The 18,453-nt window shown below is 38.0% G+C and overlaps 1 protein-coding gene across 3 annotated transcripts; it reads left to right on the forward strand.

Annotated features, from left to right (window-relative positions):
- The first annotated feature begins 348 nt into the window (after nucleotides 1–348).
- slc41a2a (solute carrier family 41 member 2a) lies at nucleotides 349–17,459 on the forward strand. Of its 3 annotated transcripts, none has more exons than XM_044125146.1 (12): nucleotides 349–448; nucleotides 1,473–2,081; nucleotides 2,207–2,275; nucleotides 2,523–2,630; nucleotides 3,704–3,775; nucleotides 3,873–4,017; nucleotides 4,482–4,628; nucleotides 5,390–5,537; nucleotides 5,792–5,871; nucleotides 15,436–15,567; nucleotides 15,786–15,934; nucleotides 16,016–17,459. In XM_044125146.1, the coding sequence occupies exons 2-12, from the start codon at nucleotides 1,962–1,964 to the stop codon at nucleotides 16,181–16,183; spliced, it is 1,338 nt and encodes a 445-aa protein (XP_043981081.1). In that variant the 5' UTR covers nucleotides 349–448; nucleotides 1,473–1,961; the 3' UTR covers nucleotides 16,184–17,459. The 3 variants fall into 3 exon arrangements, with proteins under 3 accessions (XP_043981081.1, XP_043981079.1, XP_043981080.1); XM_044125144.1 differs by having other exon boundaries at nucleotides 1,473–1,671; nucleotides 1,846–2,275; XM_044125145.1 differs by having other exon boundaries at nucleotides 1,473–2,275; nucleotides 5,477–5,537.
- Nucleotides 17,460–18,453: the final 994 nt, after the last annotated feature.

An 18,453-nucleotide genomic window follows, 5' to 3' on the forward strand; every position in this document is an offset into this window, starting at 1 on the left:
GTCTGTGGTTCTTTCTTTGTATTTAGGTAAACAAAAATACCCAACAGTTTTGATGTGTGCACTTGGATTTCTATAGAATATTTCTATCTGTAATGACTGATTTTATCCATATTTTCAGGAGAAATTGAAGGATTTACAGCACCAGAATTGATTTGGGTGCTTAGGACTATTGGTGTTAAACATTTTGTCATCAGGCATTTTTAATGCTACAAGCACTCCTAACAAACAGCTGTCAAATGTGTGTGTACGGTACTGATTTGTTTCATACAAGGGTAGGAGTGTGTGAGATGAGGTTCTGTGTGCATGCATGTGAGTGTTTATTTGAAGGAGTGTGTGTAGAGGGCTAATGGGTAATGCCACAGTGGATACTGACTGCATCATTCAGATGAAGACACTCTTGCTGAGCAGCAGTGTCACAGAGCAGAAGTCATTCCAGCAATGTGAAATGGTAAGACACTTTACTTTTTCACTTCTCTGTTTGGTAATGCTGTGGATATTTAAAAATGAAGACATTGGCATTAAGGGTTGAGACTAAATGTGGAGAGACGGCTGTCTTTCCAAGGTACGTTGTATTGGGATGAGAAAATCTTTGCTTCATGATGTTGACACTCTCAAGCTTGTTGCTTTCCTTCAGACATTTCTGTATGTGTGTAACATTACACATTAGCCCCTAATCTTCACTAACTCAGTTTTCAACACTTTAATAAGTTAGACATTTTGAATATTTTACCATGTGAACTATTTTCACCACTTTCTAGTATTTTTCCAACACGATTACAGCTTGCAATGAAGTTGCACTTCTGCACCATTCCTCCTCACTAACTGGATAATCTTGTTGGGTTGATATCTGCTTGTCGCTACAGAATTTTAAATGAATAACCCTGTTCATATACAACACGGCCTCAGTGCTCCTGATGGTAAACGAGCGTGAGGAATGATAATGCGGGCAGTCCATGCCATCACATGACACTGAAACAACAGCTGTGAACTACTTTTCCCCAAAATGAGATCCTTCAAAATAAAAACAGTGATTTGAAAAACCCAAGTTAATAATTGAAGTAATTTAAAGAGAAGCTTTTGTTAGGCTATTGCAGTACTTAAATTAAGAGAGTTAAAGAAGTATCTATATGTTGAAAATGGACTAATTAACACTGCCTCCCTCCCACCTCTATCACTCATTCATTAATCCTTGACTTTTGACTACAGCCTTTCAGTCATCCTTTGACCCCTGATACCCATCTCGTATTACTCATCCATTGACCCCTAATCTTAATCTCACCATCTCATCTTTCATATATTAAGCCCCTTAATATATATGTATGACCGTCACCATCTGTCACATCTGTTATCCTTAACCCTTGATCCCACACAGATGTAATTTATCTGTTAACCCTTGACTTCAACCAACTGTCACACACTTGGCTCTCACAGGACTCCTTACTGTCTGCCTCCTTTTCCCTTCCTTTTCATAGTGGAAGGGTCCATCTGCATCCATACTGTGGTGTTGGCTGGGTCTTCTTCATCATCCCACATCCATCGAAGCTCCACTAGAAAGTTTCAGAAAGTCTGACAGCTTTCTCTCCATTTTTTCATGCAAATATACCATGTTCTTTTGATACAAGACAAATTCTTACAGTTTGTTTTAGCATCAGTGGCCTTTAGTTGCAGTAGGTAAGGAAGAATATTGGCAGAGTGAATGGGGGAACACACGGGACATTTTTTGAGCAGTTCACAGTAATACATTTTGTAGACAGTACAGCAGTGGGACTTAATTAAGGTTTGAATGTAAGGGTTCTTCCAATATATTACTTGCCTAATTTCTCAAGTGTTTCAGACATTTTTCAGGTTCCAAAATCAAACTCAGAGTAGCAGAAGAAGCATCTCCTGAGACCAACTTTTCACCATGGTTGTCCCAAAATCACCAGATAGGACATTGTCCCAAAGCAGCCATTTGGGAACACATGGCAGTCAGCACTATGGCTCGGTCCAATCCTTCTCCCAGCTCTCTGGAAGCCGTTGTGGCTCTCATGGAAGTTTATCTCCAGTCAATGATGGTTTGGAGGGCGAATCTCAGGACTGCAGTGAGTCAGACCCTCTGCTCTCTGATGAGCATCCGAATGTGTCCAGATTCAGCAGATCCATGAGAGAAAAGGATGCACAAGTTTCAAGTGGACCCAAAGAATCGGTGTGCTCCATGGTGTTACAGATTCTGGTGCCGTTTGTGCTGGCCGGGTTCGGGACGGTTTCTGCTGGGATGCTGCTTGATGTTGTGCAGGTGAGAAAGCATATACAGATCAATCAGCCAAAGTCATGAAGACACATGCAAACCTAATAGAAATGTAAAAAAATGAAAAGTTAGTGAAACGGGTGACTTTGGTGGAAAAGGATTGAAATAAGAAAAGTTTGGGAAAAGACTTGGTGGAAACTGTGTTGTTGGAGAAAGAATGACTGTGGTGCAATAAAGCAAGCATATGGGGGATAAAATAAGTGAGTTCAACCTTTTTCTGTGTTTTTTGTGGCAGAGCTGGGATGTTTTCCAGGAGATCTCTGAGATCTTGATTCTGGTCCCAGCTATTTTAGGTATGAAAGGGAATCTGGAAATGACTATGGCATCGAGACTGTCCACTGCTGTGAGTCCTTTGAATGCAAGCGTGACAACAGGGTTAGGTGACAGCTAACAGAAGCACAACTCTGCTCAGAGGGTTTTAGACTTTTGCTGATTTGCTTGATTTGGGTCTTGTCCTTTGTGGAATCCATGTATAACAATCAACATTTTTAAAAACAAAATTTGTCTCTAATCAATGCAGATGCCAATAAATATACATACTACACTGTTAACCCTCGGAAAAATGCACTATTACCAGGAACTAAAAGCAGAACAAAAACACAGCTTTATTAGAGAAAAACTTAAAAACCTTGAAACCCAAGACACCTGTGCAGGGGAGAGGCTGTGTGAAGCCAGACGCTGTCAGACAAACACTGTCCGTACATCAGAACATCAGCTTTTATACACATCTTTAGACACCTAGGTGGCGCGAAAACAATTCCTGGAAGTAAAAACAACACCTCTTAGAGCAATGTATATATACGTATGCATATACATATATATACATTGCCTCCTTTTAGTAAGTAAGACACATATCATAAAAATATACTTAATTGAATGAATAACCTAGTTAATAAAAATAATAACAGTGAAAATAATTATTTTGGTTAACAACCCGAATAACATTTAGACAAGTGTCCTTTAGCAATTTAGTTATAGGATGAACTGACCCTTCTCCTCCTATATCCCTACTCTGAGAGGTTAACACTTAAAGAGCTCTCCATCCAACATGTTTTGAGATTTCCAAACCTGCCGAGTCTTACATAATGAGGATTTGTAGAAAATCTATTTAGCTGGTTTATTGAGGAAGACTCTCCCAGCTAGCGATTATCCATAATTGAGTGTCCCAGCCAATTTCCTTCTATGAATTAATCTGACTGAGTAGCCGTGGAGTCAACTAGGATTCACAACTGCATCCATTAATGATTGATTGAATGACACCATACGTTAACGGCCCTCACTGAAAGGTCAAAGATCACCTATCAAAAGTTTGACAGTAAAAGCGAAGCATATTATTGTTTTTCCCTATGTTCTTTGATAAAAAATTTGGTTGTTTCGTTTTTTTCACCTGTTTTTAAACATCTTTGATGTTTCTAGGTAAATGCCAGGAAAATTGATTCTACCAAAGAAATGTGGATGCTGATTGGTGGAAACCTTGCACTTAAACAGGTGCATTTTTTACCCTGACATGTTCATTTGACTAAAGAACTAATGATTTCTTTTTTCATTCAAAGTTAATGATCCTTTCATTTGACAAATTTCACAGTTCCAAGCCACAGTTTTGGGTCTGTTGGCTTCTCTTATGGTGACTCTGCTGGGTTGGATAGCAGATGGACAGATGCCCTTCAGCCACATAGTACTCCTTTGTTCAACCAGCCTCTCTACCGCCGTTTTGGCATCACTGCTACAAGGTAAGCATTGTTCCCAAAATATGCACAATATGCTTCTGGACTTTGGGTCAACCAGGAGCTCTTATTACCTTCTGCAAGGAAAGGACACACAGAAGGTAATAAGTGCTCCTTTAGATCCAACTGAGTCAGGTAGTTAAACTGCCAACAACATTGGGGAAATATGAACGTATGCAGTGTTTTCCAAAAGTTACAGGGAATTTCCTGTAACATAGGATGTTCTTTGACCTTACTGATTACTTTTCAGGAACTTTTGACTTATTTCCCTTAAATTTTAAGTGTAATCTTAGAATTTACAGCACCATGCAAGTGACTCTTTCAACATTCAACAATACGTCTTAATAACTTTGACTAGCACATTTAAAATACAAACTAATGTTTTTAAATTTACATATAATAACAGCAACATCCAAGTTTTACTTTTTGCTATTTTATTCTAATTTCTTCTTGTCTGGAACCTTCTTTAGGCATCGTTGTTGTGGGAGTGATCTTTGGCTCCAAGCGGATGGGGATCAATCCTGATAATGTGGCCACGCCCATAGCAGCCAGTTTTGGCGACCTTATCACGCTTTCTTTGTTGGCATGCTTTAGTCAGTGGTTCTACTCCTTTATGGGTAAGAGGACTGAGAAAACTGGTTTTAAGGTTTGAATGGTGGATGCTAACGCAGTGGAAAAAGCCATTACACATTACTCACAAAATGTACTTTTGGCAGTTAATGGCACCTGTTAAAGTAACATTAATCTAGGAGGCAGACAACAGAGCAAAAGTATAAGTTTATTACAGCAATTGCAATTGGAGAAAGTCACAGTTAACACACAGCTTGTGTCAAAGGAGTTTTCTGAGTCTCTGTCCGCTTCGGTCTCCCTCTTATTCTTTGAGCACATAAAAAAGAAAAAAAAGTACAAACAGTTTCCAACAAATGGTTTACAGATGGACCATCTTCAACATTGTGGCACCAACATCGTGCATACATCACTGCAAAGTTGACAGTTTTATTTCCAAAGCAGAAGGGAGGAAACCTCATCTATTCTCCTTTGGGTTCAAAAGTATAGGTCAATATTGTAGGTCAGTGACCCCAAAACAACCTTTGCCCTTTCAAAGAGCTCAATAGTGATCAGGCATTTCCAGTTGCATTCGTCAAGAGGCAGACAATTTGTTACACAGAAACTACAGTTAGTATCATGGCAAACTATGACCTTTAATGCATTGAATATATAGAATATACATGAGTAAAATAATACAAGTATTCAAACTCTTGATGAAATAATTAATAAATCATTAATAATCCATATCAACACACCTTTCAACCTATTTTAGCATCTTTCACAGTGGAATTGGTAATTAAAAATAATTGTAATTCCTATTTTTTGATAGAGTTTTATCCATATGTGTTGTACCTGGTGGATCTTCTGTATTTGTGTCTGATTCCTGTCTGGATGGTGATCTCCTCCAAACATCCAGCCAGTCACATCCTGCTTCGTTCAGGCTGGGAACCAATCATTACAGCCATGGTCATCAGCAGGTATTCATCTCTGCATTTGCACTTGGTTCAACGTATGTTTAAAATTCTTCATGTTTTGATCGTTGATTAGTTAATTGTTGGATTAATTGTAACATATAAATACCATTCAATTAAAAAAACCTATCTCTGCTCCAGAGCATCATACATATCATTAGTTATTAATTTTCTCCTTATTTTGTTAGCAAAAAATCTTTTAGTGTTTGTATTTGCGTTTCATCAATCGGAAATTCACCAACTTGTGATTTGTCTTTCAGTATTGGAGGGCTTATTCTGGACAAGACTGTGTCAGATCCAAACTTGATTGGAATTGTACTTTATGCACCGGTAATAAATGGTGAGTTACTACTTTCAATACATTCTGCTTAGAATACAAATCTCTTAAAGAACAGTTCTTTGCTACAATAATCATATTCCAAGGAAGTCCAAGAAACTTACATTTTTTGTAGTGTAAAAGATTACTCCACAGCTTGTGCAAGGATGTAACACCAGATGATAAAACAGAAAAAAAAACATGGTGGCATGGCAAGACATGACAAGACACAACTTAAATGAGAATGAACTTGTCAAAATTTAAAAAATGAAACCAATGAATATAGTATGTGATCATGTCTGATTGAATTTATTAGAGAACCTAAAGGATTACCTTTGAAATCAAAATCATAAAAAAGTGATAAGTCATGAAATTTCACCTCATGTATGTGTTTCTCTTTTTGAATCAGTCATTTTACATACTTTTAGGTAGGGCTTACATTTATTATCATTCTTTTTAAGGCCTGTTGGAGTCAACGCTGTCAGAGCATGAAGTGAGGTAGCGTAGTGGGTGTATTTACTGTAATATGTCCTTATTTTCATTAACTTCCGGTCACATTCTTCAAACATATGTTTGTGTCATTGATAATATTCCTAAAACAAAATCACTTTTATCTTTCACCCTAAAACGGACTGGAATGCCATGTCTAAGATTCTCTGGCACTAACAAAACACACCTTGATGATCACCAAGACATTTGGGACAAACATCTTATCAACATACAATTATGAGGGTTGTAATGTGACGGTCTGGTGCCCCTTGTTTACTCCAGAACCTGGTTGGCTTGACTTGGAACCATGAACTCTGCTTCCTACCAGGAAAGTGTTTTGAAGTTCTCAGTATGTGACACTGCGCTCAAGCATTAGTAGGAGGACAATGATTAGAAGGTCACCACCAACTCCACCTTCAAATTAGCCTGGCCATTCCACGCACTACCCCAGATTCATACATGAAGAGATGTTTCACGTATGAACAGATGGTTCACGTATGAATCATAAAATGCACATAATTTAGCAGTATTCTGATGGTGTGGAGATGAGAAGCTATTGGTGAATCTGGTTGCTCTGCGGTACGTGAGGTATGTGAAATCCTGTATGGCCTTAGTAGATCTATTTTGGCCACATGATTGAAGTGCATACACAGAAAAGAAAATAGAAAAAACTGTTTATAGTCAAATGGACAAAGATATTCATATGTGTTTATATTATTCGTAAGGAGGTGTGCCAAGAAATATACCAGGGACGGAATGACCTAACTTGGAATTGCAGTGTGAGTGCAGGGGATGGAGGAGGAGTTTGTTGAGGACATTTTTCGGTAACTCTGTATTTGACAGGGTGTGCATAAGACTGACATGACACTGTCATAAACATGACATAACGCATGTCATGAACATGAAGGAGTCTTTATGAATGTCTGACTGTTGTCGTGAAGTGTCATTCGGTAAATAATGGCACTTTTAATGCAAAGTTGCTCTAAAAGTTGCCTTGAAAGTCTATTAAAAGTGCCAACATTGCATTAATGTGTAATTATTTTAAAAATAAATAATGACTCCTTTATGTTCATGACAGGTGTCATGTCATGTTCATGACAGTGTCTGTCTTATGCACACCCCTTCAAATAAAGTGCTACCAAGTTTTCCTTAACAAAGACTGAGGAAAAACTATTTCAAAAACCACGCAACCAGAAGCATGGATATATTCTTGATTAGTATTTATTTGAAGGCTTTAGTTTACAGTATTCAAAGACTCACTGACTCACTCATCGCAGTCAGGAGAAAGAGCCACGAGCAGAACACAGCATACAGTTTTATAGGGATGGTTTCAGTCCATTCACATAGTTTGACAATCTATTTAGTTACAACCACATTGTAAGCATACCCATCTTCTTCAAACGGGAATCAAGCACATCATGAAGGTGCATGAAAGAAACATTTTAATATCTATACACGTCATGAGATTGCAGGCAAAGAAACAATTTAATAACGTCATTGTAATTCCAAGGCCAGAGAAATAGCTCCAGAAAACTTTCTCATGAACACGTGTATCACACAAGAATCTGTTATGCATTGATTCAGTTAATAATCATAGTAACCTTAAAATTTTTCACTACAAGGTCAACCTGTCAAAGTTACCTTTAAAGTGACAGGAAGTCTGGTCTGGAAGGGAGATTTGTCAGGCTGTCAAATTACCCATCAAAATGACATGTGTAACAACAGCAGAGGGACGGGCGACACGAATGGACGAGATAGGATGGGGATTGAACTTTTCAACCTGTCAAACTTTCCTTCAAAGTGTGATGTAAGGTATGCTATATATCTGCAATGAGCAGGGTTGAAAATCCTTTTTCAAAAAAGGCATAGGAGCATCTTCTTAAATGAAGGGTATGTTTTTTGTTGGACAGGAATAACCTTTTAGAGGAATCTAAGTGTACTGATTTATTGACCTCTGACTGAATGAATGCACAACACAGGAACAAAAACGAACAGAGATCATCTCATGGCTAACACAAAGCACTTCCTCCAGATGATCTTCATAGTATTTTTTGCATTGCCTCTTCACACCCAAAAATATCAGTGATGGTTGAATAACCACATAGTCAGATTATCTACTCACTGTTCTGTGCGTATGGTCCCTGTTTGTCAAAATGTCTCTGTTTAATCAGGCAAGCTATTCAGGTCCCAAACACTATATGTAATTGTTCCGCCTAGTCTGTGTGAAAGTATTGTCTTGTACACCAGCTACTTTTTGCCTTCTTCCCTCCATCCATTAATAGATGGAGGGAAGCCAAAATTCAAACCCAAAATTTCCCACAGGGACACATTGCAACCTTAGAGTCAGAATCTTTAAGTGACAAAGTAGAAAGATAAGGTTGTCGGTTGACATTAGCATGTATGGTTACATGAAAGAAGTCAGGCAAGTAAAGCTAAATAGAATAAAACCGCCATTTTTAATTTAAAAGATTAAAAGATGTCACAAACCAAGTTGGAAAGTTATAAATTTGACAGGCAGTGCTCCACTTGTTGTGCAACAATAGGTTTGATTTGACTATGAATAACTATTAACTATTAATGCTAAAACCAATTATTATAAAATTAATTCATTAAAATCAAAATGAACAAATCGGGGCAACACCTGATTGTCAGGAAATTAATAACCAAATAGTTATGAATACCTGTCTGATAAGACTTCGTCACACAGTGATCTTTGTCTATTCACCAAGTTTGATGCAGCAAACTGGAGACCTTTGGGTTGAGCGCAGAGCCGCAGTCTAATCAGGAACCAGGGCTGTGGGCTGGTTGGTCTTGTCCCCCTCAGTAGAGTAGAGTCTTTACCTTTCCGTGGCTCCAGGCTGCGGTCCTCTGCTGATCTTCTGTCTGCTGTTGGCTTGACTGTAGCTCCGGGGACTAAAAACGGAGTCCCCCTTTTCAGGGGTTTTTATACTTTTTCAGACCATGGTTGTGTATGTGATATTAGCCTACGTGATTTCTTGAACATTTGCACTCTGCCAGCGGAAATCACCCAACCCTCCCAGCCAGGTGTTATGCTGAGAAACGCATGCCTGCCGAGAATTGCATGCCCTGTCGCGGGAGCGCGCATTGCTCTAAACATGAGATGACATGCAAATATCGGCAGGCTAATAATAGACTTTGCTGAAAAAGGCATCCCTCTGATAACATGGAGAAATAAAGAGTTAAGAGTGAAATAACTTTTTCTATATAATCACACTTGTTCTATGAACTGCTGGTATAAGTTTTATATCAATAGAATAATATTTGGGGAAAATTTATAGGGCCTGCATATATTGGCAAGCTAATGATTTGCTATGCCAAGAAATGCATCTCCCCGCTAACTTGAAGAAATGACGAGTTAAGAGGGATTTCATCTTTTCAACGTGATGGCACTTGTTCTCTGAGCTAAGTTTCATATCAACAGGACAATAGACGGGATGCAAATATCGGCAGGCTCAGAAATTAAAATGCATCCCCCCCTACATTAATAGACTGGACAGTTAAAGATTATATAAAATGTTCTACATAGTGGGCCTCTGTTTTGTAATGTTTTAAGCTATTATGGTGTTAAAAGAAAAATGGGGGAATTTCAAACCATCTGTGGAGAACACTTTCATCAGACACTGACTGAAAAACGTTCGACTCATATGTCTCAATAAAGCTGTAAAAACCGTATTTATTTCAATTAATCCGCAAAATAAAACCCACCGTTTTAGGGCTTACATGGTTAAGAAACATAATAATGTTACAAATATCTTTAAAAGTTTCCTCTTCGGTCATATTTCAGTCCGTTTTCTCATCAATATGCGAGAGTTTAGAGCAATGCGCGCTCCCGCGACAGGGGATGCAATTCTCTGAAGGTATACGTTTCTCAGCATAACACCTGTTAGCGGCTGGCTCACCTCTTTGTTGTTTGTCAACTCGCCATTTGATTTCATTTCCTTAATTGTTGCTCTGTTGAAACAGTATTATTATTATTATTATTATTATTATTATTATTATTATTATTATTATTATTATTATTATTATTATTATTATTATTATTATTATTATTAAATACCAGCACACCTCTCACAATCTCATAGTAACTCTAGTCACAGCTCTGCATGTGCTGTATGTTCTTCACAATTCATCTTACACAATAATTTCTTACTTTAATCCTTCATTAAATCAGTTATTAACTCAGATACATACTTATTTATTATATAAAAGCCCCATAAAATCGACATCAATCCTAATTCATAATTATTTTACATTAACCACATGATTAATCATTAATAGAGAGATAGGCACCCTTCTGTCAAAATTTAATCGGGGAGTGATTGATGAGTGATTAATGACCCTAATTAATTGCTTTTAATTTCCGGTGTCAAATTACCGCCCATCCCCCATTCAACCCTCCCCGCTTCCCGTGTCAAATTACCGCCCATCCCCCATTCAACCCTCCCCCCTTCCCGTGTCAAATTACCGCCCATCCCCCATTCAACCCTCCCCCCTTCCCGTGTCAAATTACCCCCCATCACCCATTCACCCCTCCCCCCTTCCGGTGTCAAATTACCGCCCATCACCCATTCACCCCTCCCCCCTTCCGGTGTCAAATTACCGCCCATCACCCATTCACCCCTCCCCCCTTCCGGTGTCAAATTACCGCCCAGCCCCCATTCACCCCATCTGTTATGACATCTATTATTCCCTCACCTTCTGACGTCTATGAGTTTTAAGAATAATACAATTAAAGAATGAAAAAACATTATGAGTTTTAAGAGTAATACAATAAGTGTTAGATAATATAGAATAATATACAAGTATATTTAAATAGATTTGGGATGTTGTAGATAAGTTTTTAAACAGAATATCTTCCAGAGACGTGATGCGGGAAACGGCTCCTTTCATCAGTGTTAGGTGGGATAAGAGGCCCTCAGGATAGTCTCCTGACCTCTGATCACCATACTACCTTTGATCGTTGACTATCATCTATTAGCACTCAGAATTTGCGAGGGAAAGGACTCCTGCCATCAGGGATAGGTAGGATAAAAAATGCTCAGGATAGTTCTCATGACCTCCGATTACCATGCTTGTCAATTATCAGCTCTCAAGATATACAGCAGGCCATCTGTGTGCCAGAGTTACTGCATTATTTATGGTAGCACGATTAGTCAGTGCTGACTATGAGTTTGTCATTTCCTTCATCACTTTAATTTGATGATTTTTTTTTCTATAACACTTGGTAATGTGATACATTTCAGTAAAAGTTCCTCATTTTTTAAGAATATGTGACTGGTAGTAAACAGGCCTACGTGAGGTTACTCAAATTTAACTTTTATCTTTCCGCAGTTAAACTGGAAGAGAACCTCTAACATCACTCCATTTCTAGAATTTGTCTTCACATCAGTGTTAATGCTACTTTCATTCAGTTTTTTTTCCTGCTGCTGAATCAACACTGATCTTCCCAGTGCTTCATGTTTTCTCCAAAATAGTAAATGTTGGTTTAAATACATTTGAAACTCAGATTTTTTTTTTTTCCTGTAACACTTGCTAGTGTGATACATGTCAGTAAAAGTTCCTCATCTGTAATTTTATTTCTTAGGAATATGTGACAGTGACTAAACAGGCTGAGGTGAGGCTACTCATATTTAACTTTCAGCTTTCCCCAAAGTTGAAATCTTTTTACATTGCACAACTACGCTCCAAGAGTTGCTCCAACATGGAAAATTATTATTTTTTACCTTTAAAATTATCCACTACTTTTGTCTCTGACTTATATGCTGTATGTTTCTTGGCCCTAATGATACTTTACCTTCATCCATTATCTCACACACTTGAGTCTGTCCACTAACTAAAATATAGTACACCTGTAGTTGTTCAATTCTCCATTACTAAAGCTTATAAACAATCAATGTAAACCATCAGTCTGTATTAAAATAGTTAATGCAATTCATATTATTTATTTAGATTTGATGATTTGATCTGTGCGCTTGGATTTCTGTTGATTTATTGAATGTGTAAATATTTATCAAACTGAATGGCCATTCAGGTTTTATTTAGGTTTTTTTCTTTTGTTTGCCAATTAGCTTCCCAGTCTGAACTTCTGGGCAATGAGGAAGATTTCAGTCGAATCTTCTATCCTATATCTCCTGAACTCTGATATTTTTCTACATATCGGTACATATGTGAATGTTTGGCTTGCTGGTCTTCAGCATGCTGTGGATGCAGTATCTGGTTTCTCTTACTTTAACCTGCCCAACTTGCACCTGATTGGCATGTTAGTCTTTTGATTCCTTCCCAGTGAGGCGGTGCTTCACAAAGCAAATCATTTGTCAAACTGTTGAATCTGCCTCATGGCTGTTTCAGAAGATGAGGAAACATGGTGACTGAGTTTGAGACACTAGTAGTCAACTCATGCAGCTTTTTTACTAGATGGCAGTCCTAAAAGTTCATACCTTTAAAATATGAATAAATACGTACAATTCCATAGTTATTTGATCCAGCGGTTACAGAAGTTTGGTAATAATGCAATTCAGGGATTGTGGTTTCTTAATATAAGTGTTTCTGCTACTGGGCAAGAAATGGGGTTAAAAGAGGATTTAGAAAGAAAAATACAAAAATGATATTTGTATTTACTGAGAGCAAGGCTGTGACTAGTTATCAGGACAGAATGAGACCTGTAAAACTGTTGGGTCCATAAGACCAAAAGAGGGAACCGGTCATCTGCTCCAACAATTTATTAGTCTTTAGGAAATATTTTTGGACACAAAAAGCAGGAACATCACAACATCAGATGTATTTTTCATCCTTATATCAGTGATTTAAAACTATTTTAAATTTTTGATACCATGCGGTAGACCGCATAGTTGTGCACGAATGTAAAAGTCAATTATTTTTTCACCCATAGAAAAGTATAATGTGTTTATTATGAGTAGGATTAACCAAGCTGAAGAAAAACAAAGAAAAAGGAGAAATTAATAATCATTGATACAGAACAAGAATTTTATGTTGTGTAAGATTATTAAAGAAAATAATACTGAATCCGCACTCATGAATTTCTTTATTTGGTTATCTCTAAACTACGTTTACTTTTTATGTTGAACACCAGGGATCTCGCCTCTTTTCTACAGTTTTTCACTTAGTTCCACGACTGCAGTGGATTTTATAGTCAATGTTAAAATCCAGCACAGAGTCTGAAGCGATGGAGGAAATTTATGTCAATATGGAACCTGTTGGACAAACTGCATATAATCACACAGGTGAGAATGAAGTTACAGAGAAATCTAGTGTGTATTGGATTAAATTTTGCTAAGGTTAAGCAAGCAGCCCTTATGTCCTGGACACACACACACACACACACACGCCCACGCACACACACGCACACACACACACACACACACACACACACACCCATGGTGGGGGATGTCAGCCCCTGTCCAGCCTTATGCCCTCTCCCACTCCTGATACACAGCCTTCAGGAAGATTGTCTAATAGCTGATAATCGATGAGCATGGTAACCAGAAGTTGTGAGGATGAACCTTTAAATTGCACCTACTGGATCACACCCAGGCACATAGATGGGAGGGTCCTATCACGCTTCATGTATCAAGAAGATATTCTGTTTAAAATCAGAGGAAGGTACAACAGCATCTCACCACAGACGAGGAGAGGCCCTCTCCCACGCAGATCCTGAGAGCTGAAAGCTGATACTCAATGAGCATGATGACCTCTGGTCACCAGGATGGACGCCTGGTGTTTTAAGTTATAACTACCGGGTCTTTATTCAGTCTGAAAATTAGTTTTCTGGAGACATAGAGTTTCGTACATGTCATGTGTGATTACCAGAGATGAAGAGAGATCCCAAGGGGCATGTTGAAAGTTCAACCCTCTCCTCTGTCCAGTATTCTGCCCAGACACATGCACAAACACGAATGGCTGGGTGAGAAAAACCAGAGGTCACTACAACATTCTATTTAAATATACTACATTGTATATTGTTCTCGGTAATCTAACACTTATTGTTTTTTTATACTTTAATTGTATTACGCTTAATACTCATAATGTATTTTTTCATATTTTAATTGTATTATTCTTAAAACTTGGAGGTCAGAAGGAGTTCACCAGAAACAATGTGCTGCATTGATCAGAATAACAGATGGATTGGGTGGGTAGATGGGCTGTCATTTGATATCGGAAATTAAAATCAATTAAGTAGGGTCTGTAGTCAATCATCATTCACTCCACCTAATACTGTACATTTTGACAGAAGGGTGTCTGTTAGGTCTCTGACCTTCTATCAAGAGAGAGCTTAATCCGCTCATCTATTCATGCCAGTTTTCACAACAAATACCTTCCTTTGCCAGTGAAAATGAAGGTTTCACGCACTTACCTGTGTATCACCGCTGCAGTCCCCTGCAGTGAACGAGAACATCTTCCTTCAGAAGATAGTTCATATTGATATGATGACACATTTTCACACAGGGAAATTTTTATTTTCCTCCTAAACTTAAAGTGTTACCAACTGTGTTATACCAGTTGGAAACACTTTAACAAACTGTTGTGGAAATGTTTCTTTAACAAAGAGTGAGGACAAACTGTTTCAAAACCCAAAGAACCAGAGAAAGAATCATATTCTTAATGAGTATTTATTCGAAGGCTTTACAGGGTTCAAAGCCTCTGCTCACTGATCGCAGTCAGGAGAAAGAGCCTTGAGCAGAAGACAGCTTACAGTTTTATAAGGGAGAGTTTCATTCCATTCACATAATATAATAATCTGATAATCTGCTTGGTTACAGAACTTCTGCAAGCACACTTATCTTCTTTCACTAGGAGAGTCAAGCACGTCATGAGAGATAAAGAAACAATGCAATGACTTCATTGTAACGCCAACGCCAGAAAAACTGCTTCAGACGCCTTTTCCACCCCTTTTTCCATGTAATTTCTAACCAATGAACTGTGGTAATTTGTCTGCTATTTAAGGCATTTACAAAGCCTTATAAATCCACACCATTCCCTGATTGTAATAATGCTTTTATCTATTTACTTTCTCTGTCATTTTTGGTTAATCCTTTCACCTGCTTTGGTTTTCCTTTTGAGGTGTGGGCGGGAACCTGGTGTCCATACAAGCTAGTCGGATTTCAACTCATCTGCATTTGAATTGTTCTCCTGGGGAGCTCCCTGTAGGCTCCAGAAGTTGTTTCAACCCCTTTCAAACCTTCTTTGGCTCAGGTTTTCTGATTTAAATATTTCTGTATGTAAAATGTTCCTTAACACTTGTCTGCTGCATCTGAACATCTAACCCATGGGTGGGCAATCCTGGGACCAGGATTGCTAACCAGTGTTTTTCCCTACCTAGTTTGTCTTATAGAAAATTTTACTTAAAAGTCAATTTGTTGAAATTAAATTTACCATTGCACATATTTAAATGTTTACCTTTGCTGTTTCAGGTGCACACTGCCGATCTGCTCAGGTTCTGCTCCTTTTGGTTCTTCCTGGTCAGCTGATTTTTGTACACATTATTCATGTGATAAAAGGAGGCCTAACGCTGCCCAGTCTTCTTTTCACTGTATTATTCCTATCTGCTTCTTTGATACAAGTGAGTGGCACATGACGTGGCATCCCCCACCAGGTGGTTTTATTGATGCTTTGATCTCTGTGTCCTGCCTCTTTTTCTCAGGTCTTCTTGCTGCTTATTGTTGCTGACTGTCTGGTCCACTGTCTGTGGAGGAGGGGCAAAGACCCAGACAGTTACTCCATACCTTACCTCACAGCCCTGGGAGATCTTCTGGGAACGGCTCTCCTCTCTCTTGCTTTTCTCTTGCTGTGGTGTATTGGAGACTCATGAAGTGAATGGATTACAGATAATAACCAAACAATGACAAGCGCAGGCAAAGACATAGAACAGCAAAATATTCTTAAAACTCATAGAGGTGAGAGGGAGTTCAAGAAAACAAAGTGTCAGAAAAATGGCTAGCAAAGATAATATTTATTGTTGGGCTAGGATCAGCATCTGAAGATCTAAACCTAACCCTAACAGCAAACATAGGTTTGAATTTATTCTTGAAGAAAGTTTGATACATACTTGTCTCTAACTTCTCTGTAGCTTTAGGTGATAATCTATATTGAACATTAAACATTACTTCTGTAAATCAAACAAGGGATTTACAGAAGAGAAAACCCCACATTTTAGTTAATGGAAGTTGAAACATTTTAGTCTATAGGAGATCAAAACACCTCATCATTGGCTATTCTAAATTTTCTCTCTTATTTTATTCAGGTATGAGAACAGAATTTTTCTTCCATTTAAATCAATCGTTTAAGTTTTCTAAAGAAAATCAAAGAATATGCATGTTAAAGAGGACTACTTGACAACCCATGGGGTTGTTAAGCATTGATGCTTGTTATGCTTAACAACCTTCTAACATATTCCAGACAGATTGCTGCTGACATCATACATTTGAATGAACTGCAAAACCGTGAAACATTTTTTCCAAAACAAAGACATTAGTAACTAGTCTGACTCACTCTGCTCCTTTAACGCCGAGACTCGGCCAAACTCCTTCTTGAACATCACTGCTATGCCTGCTCCCATGCGACTGTCTTCACTGATGCAGTGGGCCAAGGATTCCTCATGTGGACAGGAGAACAAATCTCCGGTGACATACTTCAATGTCCACTTGGTTGATCGATAGAGTTTCTCAGTTTTGCACATGTTGATACTTTCTTCAAGCACGTCTTGGAGAAAAACTATAACAATGAAGTACCAGGTTGGCAACAGCGCTTACAAGAGCCTTGCTTAACTCTTCTCCATCTGTCCCAACACTAGGCTGTCTCTCTCTGTTCCTCAAAGCACCACCCACTTTAGCTGAATTTCTTTTCCACATTTGTTCAGGGGATTTTAATCCCAGTTTATAGTAAACTACAATAAGAGGGATTTTCTGTTTGCCTCAAAAATAAGCTTTTGGTGTTACAAAAAAATAAAAAATAAACAAAAAAAATACTAGTCTTTGCTTTCATTCACCCATAAAACATTACTCATCATTTCTCTTCCGTCCAGTCAGTTGGGCAAATTTTTTAACTCAATTCTGTTGATTTATAAAATGCTAATTTACAATAGCTAATCTCAAGACTATTTACAAAAAAGTCATTTCCATTCTACTTTGTTTCTTTTTTTCTTAGACTAGGACCACCACAAAATGAATAACCTCACTGATTGAACTCTGAAATGAATAAAAAGTCATTCAGTTAATCATTCAGTTTTTCAGAATCAGCACATTGACTCTTTCCATCTTTAAGATGACTAGAGCAAACTCCTCACTGTTGAATCCATGGTGTTGGCATCACTTTATTACAAATGATAGTAATTAATTGGAAATGTAGAAATATAATTCTATCAAGAGAGAGCTTAATCCGCGATTACTGGACACAACTGGAGTTCCATAAAATCTCGTAGTGAAAGTCACATTAAGACACAATCAGAGCTGGCTAGTACTGTCTAAAACTCAGTCACCATGTTTCCTCATCTTCTGAAACAACCAGGAGGTAGATTCAACAGTTTGACCAACGATTTGCTTTGTGAAGAACTGCCTCACTGGGAGGGAATCAAAAAACTAACATGCCAATCAGGTGCAAGTTGGGTGGGTTAAAGTAAGAGAAACCAGACACTGCATTCACAGCATGCTGAAGACCAGCAAGCCAAACATTCACATATGTACCGATATGTAGAAGAATATCAGCGTTCAGGAGATATAGGATAGAAGATTCGACTGAAATCTTCTTCAGAAGTTCAGACTGGGAAGCTAATTGGCAAACTGCTAGCTAAGTATGTGGAGCAGGAAAATAGGTTTTATTTACTTAAATTTATGCAAACCAATTGCCTCAAAAGATTCAATTACTGCAACATATAAAAGATAAGTATAGTTACACTGTGTGATTTTGGTAAACAATATTCTTAAACTCATCCAAAATATTATTCTCCGCAAAACTTCTTTTATTTTCTGTGTACAACAGCAGCAATATATTTGCTACCTAGATTAAAGACACACTGTCTCATTGTTTGACATAGTTGTACTGTTCAAAACTTTTCGGTTTGCTTGAGCAGAAATGTCTGGGTAT

This window comes from Gambusia affinis, linkage group LG08, assembly GCF_019740435.1.
Source record: "Gambusia affinis linkage group LG08, SWU_Gaff_1.0, whole genome shotgun sequence".
NCBI classification, from domain to species: domain Eukaryota; kingdom Metazoa; phylum Chordata; class Actinopteri; order Cyprinodontiformes; family Poeciliidae; genus Gambusia; species Gambusia affinis.

Excerpts from the sequence above, each read along its gene's own strand:
- slc41a2a (XM_044125144.1), top strand. The coding sequence starts at position 1,904 with ATGGTTGTCCCAAAATCACCAGATAGGACATTGTCCCAAAGCAGCCAT. Across the intron at positions 4,018-4,481 it reads TTTGGCATCACTGCTACAAG|GCATCGTTGTTGTGGGAGTG; the intron begins GTAAGCATTGTT and ends AACCTTCTTTAG. Across the intron at positions 5,538-5,791 it reads ACAGCCATGGTCATCAGCAG|TATTGGAGGGCTTATTCTGG; the intron begins GTATTCATCTCT and ends TTTGTCTTTCAG.